This window comes from Sarcophilus harrisii, chromosome 5 (genome assembly GCF_902635505.1).
Source record: "Sarcophilus harrisii chromosome 5, mSarHar1.11, whole genome shotgun sequence".
NCBI lineage: Eukaryota > Metazoa > Chordata > Mammalia > Dasyuromorphia > Dasyuridae > Sarcophilus > Sarcophilus harrisii.
In genome coordinates, this window is record NC_045430.1 from 242,472,106 (window position 1) to 242,486,524 (window position 14,419).

General features: G+C 38.1%; 1 protein-coding gene across 1 annotated transcript in view; it reads left to right on the top strand.

Moving 5' to 3' along the window:
- Positions 1-2,703, top strand: part of CFAP69 (cilia and flagella associated protein 69) — a 59,336-nt gene extending 56,633 nt beyond the window's left edge. Inside the window, exon 23 of the mRNA XM_031939978.1 lies at positions 163-2,703. Within this exon, the coding sequence (XP_031795838.1) occupies positions 163-402 (240 nt within the window). The 3' untranslated portion in view covers positions 403-2,703. The remainder of the gene's footprint in view (positions 1-162) is intronic.
- The last annotated feature ends 11,716 nt before the right edge of the window (positions 2,704-14,419 follow it).

Here is a 14,419-nt window from a genome sequence, read left to right on the forward strand (position 1 = left end):
GAAATATATATATATATATATATATATATATATATATATATTTAAACATTCACAAGTATAAGAAGGAAAATACTTAGAAAAATACTTAGGCTTATAGGACAGTAGAAAATTACAAAGCCAAAACCTTTATGCCTAAAACCTTGTGTACGCATTTTAAAACAGGAAAGCAGTGATGGGAAAGTCTTTTCAACAAAGCTAGAACAAAAAACAGATGGGCGAAGTACTCTAAAGAAGGCCTTTAAAGACCCACCTCCTCAGCAGGATATTTCTATGAAACATGTCAACCAGGAAAGCTTGACACGGAATGTCCTCACGGATACATTGGAAGCTCAGACCAAAAAACTAAAAAAAAAGACAACAAAAGATAATCAAATCACAACAAAAAATACTAAAAGTACTTGACACCATCACCACTAAAGCAAACAGTTCGGTCACAATTAGAAACAAAATTCACCACTTAGGAATGGATGGACAAAGTAAAACGCAGCACTCTGTCTGCGTGTATGTTTAGGATATATGGGTGTATGCATACATTCATTTCTACAGAGAAAGTTCTGTATAAGAAGACTCACAACACTGCTGCAAGAAAAATCTTCTGTAGTCTAAGATACCTAGCAGGAAGGGGTTTCATGGAAACAAAACTCTAGGAACAGTAGCTTGGATTTAATCCCAGGAGAGCTTTTGTCTTCCAGTTTTTCCCACATCAGCAGTTACCCCCAACACTTCAAAGGCCTGTGGTTTCCTTATTGTGGGTTCTCTTCCACCGACATAGATTCGAATGCTTCTGTAATTTGAAACAACTCTTCAAGAGTCGCTGTGGCCAAAACATTCACCATCTTACAGCCAGCCTGAGAACAGACGGGCGCATCCCTGGGCCTCCCTCCCAGCCGTTCCCGCTTGAGAGGCCCCACCGAAGAATAAATGCCCGACGGGCCCTTGGGGACTCATAAAAGGCACCTGAAAACTCGTGGAAACACAAAATATGTGGCCTTCTTCAGTTGTTTTAATCCCAGTCTTACTCTGCCCTAGGCCACCACAATTTGGGCCAGGGCTTCCCGTCCCACTTTGTCCTAAAATGCCAATTGTTTAGTCTCTGCCAGACTCAGCCCCCTGTCTCCCATTCTGTCTCCTTTAGCATAAATAGTTTCAAGGCCCGGGCGGGACCTTTTGCCTCTGCAGCTTTGAGCTCTCCTCCTTAGGATCTGCGCAGGGAGTTCCTTGCCACTTGTCATTTTTATGCTACAAGTCTCTGAGGCTACATTCCCCAACATCCCTCTTCTGCTGAGCGTCCCTCTAAGCCCATGGTCAGAAGCATTGGAAGGGAAAAATGCTTTTGCTTCATCTTTTAATGGGCCTAAGGTTATTTAATTACAAGGGGTTCAGATTTCAATCCATTCTCGACTTCTTATCCGTCTCCTTTATAATACAACCGAATGTATTAGGAGTCGTATCTTGGCCTTTTAATGTTACCTGAGTACAAATGCAGCTCACAAGCCCTCCATATTTTATCCTTGACTTATTACATGAGAGGCTCACCTCGTTTTCTGATCATACATCTCATATAATATCTTTTAAAACATTTGTGGATAATTCATTGTTGGCAGTAATCTGCAGCCTCTTTATACTGCCGTACATCTCTCTATTGCCTTTTGTTCAACCTGAAATTTTGCTTCTTTGGAAAACTGCAGCATTCTGTGATTGACAGACAGAGAACAGGAACCCCAGGAGATTTTGCTGTTATTGTTCTAGTCCTGTGAGTCAGTGTAGGAAGTAAATTCCACTTAGCAACACAGATCAGCAATTTTTCTCTAAATTATAGTCTTGCAAAATTACCTTAAGTAGAAGAATTTGGGGTTTTGTTTTAGGAAAAAGCTCAGGCTCATTAAAACAACTGTGCAGTTTTTCCCAAGTCAAGTTCATTTACTTCTTTCTTCTATTCAGTATGAACTCCTGTTCACCATCTGTCTGCAGTATCTGTCCATGATATGTGTGCTGACGAACCAGCTCTGTGAACTGCCTGTCTATCTAACTATTGTCTGGACAATAGGCATTCCTCATCTACTTGGTATTTTCTCCCTAGATTATTAGATCAAACTCCTAGGAATGGCAGTAAATCTTATTTACGTACAGTAGCATTGCAGACATGAACATATGGAATCCTTCTGTTTATATTCAGAACCAAACATCCTCCATGATAGAAGCAAGCACATTGGTGAGCATGTAACTCCTTTTTGTGTGTATTGCTTCATGAATTAAGAGTATTGTGGGGAGCCAGGGTGGCAGGGAATGGACAGGACTTTGCCTGGCTTCCCTCAGAATCAATACCAGAGAATTATGAATCACATTCATCTCTTATATCTATCAAGGAACCTGTTCCATCTTAACCTATACATGTAAAACGTTCATGTTTGGTATGGGAAGGTCTCTGTGGCTAGCTATGTTTTGCTCTAATGTATCATAAGATTTTTTTTAATAATCAGCAAACCATTATATTTTCTAGCAATTTACTATGAAGGTATAGTCTGTTAAAGAAAATTACTTGCAAAATCCTATCTTCTCATTTTTCATCAAGGATGGTATTTGTGTAACAATCCTTTTAAACAGATTGAAGAAATGAAAAATAGGAATAGACGTCAGGAATTGTGATTCTCTTGATTGTAGTAATATTTGAGAAAATACACGTGCAAAAGTTACTAGTAGTAATAATAATAATGAGAATTTTTGACAAAGATATTTATTATAGATGAATGAAAGTGGAAGAACCCTTTATTAGTAATCAGATTTATCCTCTCACTGGATGGAACTGTGTCCCAGAAAGCCCGGGACCATTATACAATATTGTAACAAGATTGAGCCCATCCTGTGTCTTGTGTGAACTAAAGATTTTCCTCCTCTGGGTAGTCAGACAATTCGTTCCTTTTCTTTCATTGTACTCCCCAGAACTTGACAGCATTTTTTGTTTTAGGATGTAAAAAGACTTGTCTCTTCAATAAAGCTTATACTTCATTTTGAATCAAAGTTGGAAAAGAAAAGAATGCAGATGTTATTTTCATTTCCTTTCATAGTTTATATACTAATTAAAGACACTGCCATTAAGCTTTCTACACACACACACACACACACACACACACACACACACACATATGCCCGCGTACCACATGCATACACATCTTTGAATTAAAGTGTGTTTGGAAAATTGCAAGATGCTTTTCAGTGATCCTAAGATGCTTACTTCCCAAAAAACCCCTACTAATTAACCACATTCTTGCAGTGATTCTTTATGACTATAATAAATAAAACACCAGGAACTTGGAAAAATCCAAATTTCAGGTGAACCAAAGATTCAAAGGAGTGCTTCTGATTGCCGCAGCACATTAACAATGATGACTACTACAAAGGGAGTGACATAATAAATGTCATCAAGTATATATGTGCACAGAATTAGGGCAGACCAAAAATGAACAATCAAAATGCTGCATTTGTACATTTGGTATATTAAAAGATCCAAAACACTGGGAAAAGCCTTTAGGCAGGATGTACATGAAAGACACAGGCAAGACAAGACATGGAGGGATTGTGTTGTGCAGTCTTGGAAACAGGACCCAGACCTTGGGCGTCAAAAGACTTAATCTGTATTTGTCAAGGAAAAATAATACTCAGAAATAGTTTGCTAGCTAGTTGGCACAATGAGTGGTGCACTGAGCCTGGAGTCTGGAAGATCTAAATTCAAATCCAGCTTCAGACACTTACTAGCTTTGTAATACCAGGCAAGACACTTATCTTTTTCTATAAAATGAGGGAAATAATAGTACCTCACTCCCAGGTTTGTTGTAAAGATAAAATGAGGCAATAATTGTAAAGCACTTTATGAGTACTAGATATTATCTACAAGGAAAAAATGGTGTGAACTCTAAACTAAAACTAAAAAAACTAAACACTAAAAAAAAAGTCGGCATTGCTATACTTAATAAAAACCAAGTCACAGAGAAGCAATCAAGTTTGGCAATTGTCTTTAAAAAATTATTGAATGTGGTCACATATCTTTATAATTATTACTTAACGTTTCAATTGAAATCCATAAAAAATTATGGAAGATATCTTTATATGAAAATTTTACCTATTCTCATTTTATTTCAGGATAAATAAAACACATCAAGCCAAATGTATACATTGGTATTCTTAATAATAAAACAATTTTGGTCAGAATCACTTCATTCTTTCAGAAGTTATTATGAAGCAAACATAAAGACAAATTGATGAGCTTGCTTTAAAACAGAAAACTCTAAAGGGAACTTAAAACATTATACTATGACACCAATAACAAGAGAAAGGTTAAGGAAACATCAGGATTTCTGCCTTTTATATTCATGATTTATGATGCAGTGAAACATCCCAGGTCAATGAGAACCTGACACAGATTTGAAGAAGAAAAAACAGGAGATTTGAGTATCACCTACATGGAAATAATAGTTGGGGCAGGTGAGATCACTCAGAAAAGGTAGGCAGTCAGTGGGGAAAATGGCCAACCCTGCAATGAAGTGAAGTGACAGAACCCACCAAAAGAATTGCCAGAAGATAGAAGAGCATCACAAAGCTAGAAGATCTGAGGGCATTATATATTAAAGGTAATCAGGCAAGAAGAATGAGGCTCAGAGAGAATCAGCTCCGTGAGACTGCCTTTTTGGTGGATTGAGAAATCTAATTATTAAGCCAATTAGTGAGAGGATAGGATTAAATTACCAGTCATATACTGCACACAGACAAGGAACACAATCATGAAAAATGGGAATGTAAGGAAGGGTCATATAAGGAGAGAAAGCTAAGGTGATCATTGACATCAGATGGGGAAAACAGGAATGTCTAATCAAACATCATAAATAATAAGCAGATGGCCAGATACTGGATAATACTGACTGTTCTAGTGACCGCTGGATCTAGTCAGGAATTGTTTAAAAGCCAACTGAGGTTCTGGGACACTAACAGACAACCATGGAGTTGACATAATGTTTAGCAGTAGACCAAGTTAAAAGCCTCCAAAGGAATGGGCTTTCAAACCACCTCCATTAAGAATTTGATTTCTTTCCACCTGCATCGGTAAATCTTTGGCAAGATGGCGACTCGGGGTTTGCTGATACCTGGGCGGGCAGCCATGGTGCGATGTCTGAAGTCACGGAATCCCCTTCTCCGGCACCTCTTGCCCTTGGTAAGCTACAGAAAGTCGGTGTTCTGTGTAGCAAAAGAAGGCAGCAGAGGAGCAGCCCCGAGAAGTGCTCCTGTCTCAGTCACTCACCCAGAGGTAGCTTCAGAAACTTATCACCCTGGGAGGCAGGGCTCCAAGAAAGCAGAATTCCTCCCGGCCTCCAGCAACAATTGGCCCACAGACATCAAGGCTGCTTTCCTCAAAAATCTGTGTCTCCGAGTCCTGGGACTAGTCCGGTTTGAATGAAACTAAGAGATGAAATTTTTCAAAATCCAAACACCCTCAGCTTCCCTGACGACTGTCTCCTTCCAGCCAGCTCTGTGGGGTCTCATCATGACTCCACCCGTAGGCCCAGAACTTGAGGCATTGTGATTGATATTGTGAGAAGCTGCCTGATGTCATGGATATTCCATGGCTCCATCGGCCCTGCCCTTCTAAGCTGCTCCTGCTTTACCTCTTCTGGGAAAGGGGAGCAAGTCCTGAAGCAGCTGCATCCTTCCTTCACAGAAAGAAGCGAATCAGGGGTTATGTGGATTCAGGGCCCTGTCTCTGAGATACCCAGGGAAAGCCCTCCCTGAAGAATCAGAACCTCCCACTCACCACCAGGGCCCGGCAATCTCAGTCAGCTCAGATGGGCGGCAGGGCCTGGGCAGCATTCCAGCCCGGTCACTCAGTCCCAGGCTGGTGGGGCTCGCTCCCCCCCAGCCCCCGGACAAGAGATCTCACTCCTCACGTTACTGTAGTGTGGCCTCCGTGCCTCTGGGGAGGGGAAAAGGGCAGTGAGCTGCTTGTGTGTTCTTGGGTCAACTGACACCATTTTGCCAGTCTCCCTCTCCCCAAAACATCACCCCAGACCCAGAGGAAAATATTTCAGATGGGTAAGAGGTATCGATATGCGCATTTTTTATACAGAATTTCTGTGCTTAACAAAGATCCCTTATCACATCCTAAGTCTTGATTTGAGGTTTAGGAATTCCGTGTATTGTAACTGGTCACCTACCATGATTAAAGATTGTACTAGAATGGGGGAGGGGGGCTTTTAAATAAAAAGGACTTGATCCCTGCCCTTATGGACTTCCCAATCCAGTGACATTTACACAGACTTCATTCTGCCTCTTGTCAAATTTCATCTATTGTCACAGCTTCAGCAATCACATAAATAATTTATATCAAATCAGTTTTTCTCTCTTACCCTCATGCCTATGCTCCAAACCTATATTTCCAACCACCTAGGCAACACCCCCACCTAAATATCTTAACTGCACTGCAAATTATATGTTCAAAACTGAATTCATTATCTTTCTACTCCATTTTGCCCTACGGTCACCCTGTTTCTTTGTAATAATTGTTCAATCAACATTCTTTTCATTTTAATTTCCTTTCTCATTATGGATTTTAAAAAATGTTTAAATAAAGAACAGAAAAGAAGATTATATGTGAACCTGGGAACTTAAAGATTTGAGGTTTTTTAATGTCAAATCCCCTCTGAGCTTCACTCTTTGTATTGTTTTTTTCTTTTCTGTGTGATTTTGTAATGTTTGAGCGAAACTTTTTTCTTGTATTCCTCTTACTACCCAAAGAAACCCGACCTTATAGCAATTACAATCCCACAAAACAGATCAACTCCTTGGCTCTGCCTACAAACAGATGCCTCATTCTTCACCTGTCTGCAAAGAAATAAGAAGCAGGTTTCTCCCCACTTCCAAAGTCATGACTGGCCCTGCTTTGATTCAAGCTTTGAGGTCTTTTAGAGGTTTTTCCTTTACATTCATGTGGCCAAACTGTGGTTCTGTGACTTTGTTCTGCCTCCAAATGGCTCTTCTCAGGATTCTCTGAATCCCTCTACGACAACGTAGCATTGCTAAGACCCATCCATTCCTCTGGGGAACTTCACCACTGCCTTCTGTTAACAGAGTTGTCTGGAACACATGGGGGAGTTTTAGGCAGGAGGATTTCTGGCCACAAACATGAAAACTCAGTGACAAGACTGCCCTCATGCCATGACTGCAAGCCTTGTGCTCTCTGGGACTGTCATTTAATTATGAGCTGATTTCATAGTTAAGGAAATGGGGAAAGGGAAGTCTCCCCCTCTGGTTCCTCCAACCTTCCCGCTGCTCTGTTCAGTGCTCCCACGCTGCTCTTTCCATCTTTGAGGAGCAAAGCACTTTGGTTCTTACCTGAAAATAATAAATGCATTTGTAGCATAGACTCTAGAACAAAACAAAACCACCCCCTCACAGAGTCATCAGATAGAAACCAATCAATTCAAGGAAATGTGGGCAATGTAAGAAACCATTCCTTCTGCTCTTTGGTCACCCTGTACGTGTGACTTTTTCATGGCTTGTCCAGGGACGTAATAAACATCTGATGTTTAGTGGATTAATTTAAACACAAAAATTATTGACTGAGGTCTACCAATAAAAACGTTAACCTTTCTCACCTCTAGCTGAGTCACCTTTGCTTCTTCAGAGTAAACTGGGTAGAAATTGTTCTCTGAGGAAATAACAAAACCAAACTCTGGACAAGGGTTGCCAGCCATTACTGCTGCCCACTATATGTATACGTCTTTCTTTCCTTTGCTTTTGCCAGCCTTTTCATTTTTCTTTTTTTTCTTTTATTTTCCCTTTACATACCATTTTTCTCTTGGATTTACACAGCCTGTGTACACAGATATCTTCAAAAACTTATCACCCTGGGAGACAGGGCTCCAAGAAAGCAGAATTCCTCCCGGCCTCCAGCAACAGTTGGCCCATAGACATCACTTGTCATGAGTCTGGAGCTCAAGAGATCCTCCCCCACTGTTAGTTGGATTATCATTTAGTCTACCATGTCTTTCTACAAACCAGAACTTCTCTTCCCATCCTATCCATCCAGCCTGCTAGAGTATACATGATGAGATTCCTAACACATTAAACATGAATTGGTGTACTCCTGCTTAAGTCATTTACCTTCCACTATATACTATAACATTAGATATTTAACTGAGTAATCCTGAAGAAAATGTGAATACATCTGTCTGGGGGATGATCTTCAGAATTGGACTAAAGGATTTGGGGCATTACTCTATCATTTTGAAAGATTAAAAGGAATTTCCTTTTTCTAGGTTCCCACTGGTGAAGTGATAACCGTGAAAAGTACACCTCTATATTTAATAGGGGGCCCATTAGCAGACACAGACATTGCCCTGAAGAGACTGCCTATTCGGGGAGGAGCTTTACAAAGAGTTGAAGAAATTAAAGTAGAAGATAAGCCAAAAAGTTATCGTTAGACTTTCATATACTTAAAAAGTAAATATTGCTTCTAGTTTTATAGCAAATAAATATATTTTTATGTAAAATGTTTATGGCAAATATATAGGATATATTATTACGGTTTTGGCAAAGTACTGTATGGGGTTTGGTGGGAAGTATGTAATTAACCATGTTCTCTGAATGTGTTTTGTGACTGAACATTTCAGTAACATAGCATCAGAAAACTTAAGGAATCTATTGATAGTTTTTTCAAAGTTCTAGCTGAATAAAGCTTTATGTTCTCTAAAACTTAATAATAGAAATATGGTAGTTAACTTATTCTTGTTATAAAAAGAAATTTTTTCATTAGCTTAAAAAATTCAAAATAAACTATTTTGAAAATATCTCATTTGTCGTCTGAAACTGCATATGAAGCTTGATTTTCCCCCACTTTCTCCAGATTGGATAGGGATGGTAGATTCACATTCCCCCTTCTATGGGAACCAGCAAACACAAAGGCTGTGCAGAAAGGTCATAAGGGGAGAGGGAAAGAACATGGCTGAATGCACAGCAGCCAAGTTTTTGCCAGCTTCTTCCATGGCATTTACCCTCAAAATCAGGGTGAGATACACCTCGCTTCTCTCCCCTTCGTGCAAGGAGGGCGATGATTTCCTCGTGGATCTTAGCAATCTTCTCTTAAGCTGCACCTGTGGGACAGGGCACAAGGTAAGCAATTCATCCACAATTAGAGATTGGATTAAATGACTTGCACGTGAAAAATATATTTCTAATTCCACCACACAGTATATAGCAGGGGTCCTCAAACTATGCCCACAGGCCAGAGGGCGTTTATCCCCCTCACCCAGGGCTATGAAGTTTCTTTATTTAAAAACCCACAAAACAAAGGTTTTGTTTTTACTATAGTCCGGCCCTCCAACAGTCTGAGAGACAGTGAACTGGCCCCCTATTTAAAAAGTTTGAGGACCCCTGTATTACACAATCATATAACAAGTACATCAGGAGGCTGATGCAGACCAGCTAAGGCCTGAAGGGCAGCCCAGCCCAAGGTGATGAGAAAGGGAGATGGGAGAAAGGTGGCTGTGGAAGGCTCAGCAAGCCTTGGCGATTGATTAGCTGTGGGAGTGAGGGTGAATGATTGTGACACTCCATAAAATTATGAGAATACTTACTCATTTCATATTTATCATATATGGGTACATATATACATAAAAATATGTATACCTAATTATAAGTATAAATTTGTATAGATTGATCAAGATCAATCAGAATTAGCTATGGATAAAAATCAAACAATATCATTACTTCTCCAGTATTGATAGGAAAAAACACATAATCCCATGCACTACATAGACAGACACACACATATAGATATAGACTGCCTCAGAAGTTAGTAAAAGGGAACATCAGAGTATTCCCATCCAATTCATGCTTAAGTAGAAACCTCCATACAATAGTCCCTAACATGCTTTTCTAGACTTTGTCATTTCCAATGATAAACCCATTAGCTTTCCGTTCCACAGAGAACCGGCACGGATGATAGGAAAAGATAATGATAAATGTTGGAGAAGATATGGGAAATCTGGGACACTGATACATTGCTGGTGGAATTGTGAATCCAGCCATTCTGGAGAACAATTTGGAACTATGCTCAAAGAGCCATCAAATTGTGCATACTCTGATCCAGCAGTATCTCTACTGGGTCTGTATTCCGAGGAAATCATAAAGGAGGGGAAAGGACCCACATGTGCAAAAATGTTTGTAGTAGCAAAGAATTGGAAAATGAGTAGATGCCATCAGTTGGGGAATGGCTGAACAAGTTGTGGTATACGAAGGTAAAAATACTACTGTTCTATAGGAAACGATAAACAAGCTGGTTTTAGGAAGCCCTGGAAAGATTTACACAAACTGATGCTGAGTGAAACAAGAGCCAGGAATACATTGTACACAGTAACAGCAAGAATGTGCAAGGATCAACTAGGAAAGGCTTGGTTCTTCTCAGTGGTTCAGTGATCTAAGGCAATCCCAATAGACTTGAGACAGAAAATAGCATCTGCTTCCAGAAAAAGAACTATGGAGTCTGTAGGTAAATCAACACATGCTATTTTCACTTCTTTTTACTGTTTTTTTCCTCTCCCATGGTTTTTCTCTTTTGTACTGATTTTTCTCTCCCCACATGATTCATAAAACAATGTATATTAAAAACAAATAAAAATATCACTCCCAGCATTTTTTCAACTTATTTCAATGACCAATGATTTCTAACTATTTACACTATAAAATTCAAGCCTTGTCTCAACCCACTTTCTGCTAATATGCTAGAACCAGAGTAGATTTTCTTAGAAGGTAGCTCTGATCTTGGAGATCATAGCCATGGAGTGTGCTGCGTTCTGCAGAATTCCTTTGGAACAAGAAGACTCGACTTCCTTTCCTCTGTTTTCTGAAAATGTGGAAAAGTTTAAAAAAAAAAAAAAGACAATATTGTCTAAAGCAAAAGCCTCTTACAACACCCATCAAAATGACTTTGTTTTATGGCCTCCAATGATGATGATGTATTTACCTTATGAGAAAGTCTGTTCTATTTTTTGACAGATCTATTAAACGTTCCTTGTCTCAAGCCAAAAATCTGCTTTCAGCCATCTTCCATAATGCTATTCTTCCCTCTGAAAAAAAGAACTAATAGATCTAAGACCTAATCTCTGTTCCGTGACAGCCTTACAAATATGTAAGGGAAATTACTATAGTCCTGCTTCTTTAAATAATCTTCAGATTCCTTGTATCAAGTTAAAAATATGCTTTCAGCCAGATTCCATACTGCTACTCTTCCCTCTGGAAAAAAATACATCTAAGATCTAATGTCTGTTCCATGACAGCCTTACAAATATATAAGGAAATTACTATACCCCTGCTTCTTTATATAATTTTCAGAAGAGAACCATCTACACCCAGAGGAGTGTAGGAACTGAGTGTGGATCACAACATAGCATTTTCACTCTTTTTATTGTTGTTTGCTTGCATTTGGTTCTCTTTCTCATTTTGTTCCTTTTTTATCTGATTTTTCTTGTGCAACAGGATATTTGTATAAATATGTATGCATATATTGGATTTAACATATATTTTTAACATGTTTAACATCATATATTGGATTACTTGCCATCTAGGGGAAAGAGTGGAGGGAAGAGGAGGGAAATTTGGAACACAAGGTTTTGCAAGGGTCAGTGTTGAAAAATTATCCATGTATATGTTTTAAAAATAAAAAGTTTTAATAAATAAATAATCTTCAGATTCCTTGTACCAAGCTAAAAATCTGCTTTCAGCCAGCTTCCAAAGTGCTATTCTTCCCTCTAGAAAAAAAAAATCTAATGCATCTAAGATCTAATGTCTGTTCCATGACAACCTTACAAATATGTAAGGGAAATTACTCTACCCTGCATCTTTATATAATCTTCAGATTCCTTGTACCAAGCTAAAAATCTGCTTTCAGCTTCCATAGCTATTCTTCCCTCTGGAAAAAATACAAAAACTAATGCATCTGATCTAATTGTTCCATGACGGCCTCACAAATATGTAAGGAAAATTACTATACTCCTGCTTCTTTAAATAATTTTCAGAAGAGATCCATCTAAACCCAGACAGAGGAGTGTAGGAACTGAGCGTGGATCACAACATAGCATTTTCACCCTTTTAATTGTTGTTTGCTTATATTTGGTTCTCTTTCTCATTTTTTCCCTTTTTTATCTGATTTTTCTTGTGCAACAGGATATTTGTATAAATATGTATGCATATATTGGATTTAACACATATTTTTAACATGTTTAATATCATATATTGGATTACTTGCCATCTAGGGGAAGGAGTGGAGGGAAGAGGAGGGAAATTTGGAACACAAGGTTTTGCAAGGGTCAGTGTTGAAAAATTAGCCATGCATGTTTTAAAAATAAAAAGTTTTAATAAATAAATAATCTTCACATTCCTTGTACCAAGCTAAAAATCTGCTTTTAGCCAACTTCCATAGTGCTATTTTTCCCTCTGGAAAAAGAAATTACATCTAAGATCTAATGTCTGTTCCATGACACCCTTACAAATATGTAAGGAAAATTACTATACTCCTGCTTCTTTAAATAATTTTCAGAAGAGATCCATCTAAACCCAGACAGAGGAGTGTAGGAACTGAGCGTGGATCACAACATAGCATTTTCACCCTTTTTATTGTTGTATGCTTATATTTGGTTCTCTTTCTCATTTTTTCCCTTTTTTATCTGATTTTTCTTGTGCAACAGGATATTTGTATAAATATGTATGCATATATTGGATTTAACACATATTTTTAACATGTTTAATATCATATATTGGATTACTTGCCATTATTTGCCATCTAGGGGAAGGGGTGGAGGGAAGAGGAGGGAAAGTTGGAACACAAGGTTTTGCAAGGGTCAGTGTTGAAAAATTAGCCATGCATATGTTTTAAAAATAAAAAGTTTTAATAAATAAATAATCTTCAGATTCCTTGTACCAAGCTCAAAATCTGCTTTCAGCCAGCTTCCAAAGTGCTATTCTTCCCTCTGGAAAAAAAAAAATCTAATGCATCTAAGATCTAATGTCTGTTCCATGACAGCCTTACAAATATGTAAGGGAAATTACTCTACCCTGCATCTTTATATAATCTTCAGATTCCTTGTACCAAGCTAAAAATCTGCTTTCAGCTTCCATAGCTATTCTTCCCTCTGGAAAAAATACAAAAACTAATGCATCTGATCTAATTGTTCCATGACAGCCTCACAAATATGTAAGGAAAATTACTATACTCCTGCTTCTTTAAATAATTTTCAGAAGAGATCCATCTAAACCCAGACAGAGGAGTGTAGGAATGGAGCGTGGATCACAACATAGCATTTTCACCCCTTTTATTGTTGTTTGCTTATATTTGGTTCTCTTTCTCATTTTTTCCCTTTTTTATCTGAATTTTCTTGTGCAACAGGATATTTGTATAAATATGTATGCATATATTGGATTTAACATATATTTTTAACATGTTTAACATCATATATTGGATCACTTGCCATCTAGGGGAAGGAGTGGAGGGAAGAGGAGGGAAATTTGGAACACAAGGTTTTGCAAGGGTCAATGTTGAAACATTAGCCATGCATATGTTTTAAAAATAAAAAGTTTTAATAAATAAATAATCTTCAGGGAAAGGGACCTGTATGTGCACGAATGTTTGTGGCAGCCCTTTTTGTAGTGGCTAGAAAATGGAAACTGAATGGATGTCCATCAGTTGGAGAATGGCTGAATAAATTGTGGTATATGAAAATTATGGAATATTACTGTTCTGTAAGAAATGACCAACAGGATGATTTCAGAAAGGCCTGGAGAGACTTACATGAACTGATGCTAAGTGAAATGAGCAGGACCAGGAGATCATTATATACTTCAACAACAATACTAGATGATGACTAGTCCTGATGGATCAGGCCATCCTCAGCAACGAGATCAACCAAATCATTTCTAATGGAGCAGTAATGAACTGAACTAACTATACCCAGAAAAAGAACTCTGGGAGATGACTAAAAACCATTACATTGAATTCCCAGTCCCTATATTTATGCACACCTGCATCTTTGATTTCCTTCACAAGCTAATTGTACAATAATTCAGAGTCTGATTCTTTTTGTACAGCAAAATAATGTTTTGGTCATGTATACTTATTGTGTATCTAAGTTATATTTTAATATATTTAACATCTACTGGTCATCCTGCCATTTAGGGGAGGGGGTGGGGTAAGAGGTGAAAAATTGGAACAAGAGGTTTGGCAATTGTTAATGCTGTAAAGTTACCCATGTATATATCCTGTAAATTAAAGGCTATTAAATAAAAAAAAATAAAAATAAAAATAAATAAATAAATAAATAAATAAATAAATAAATAATCTTCAGATTCCTTGTACCAAGCTAAAAATTTGCTTTCAGCCAAC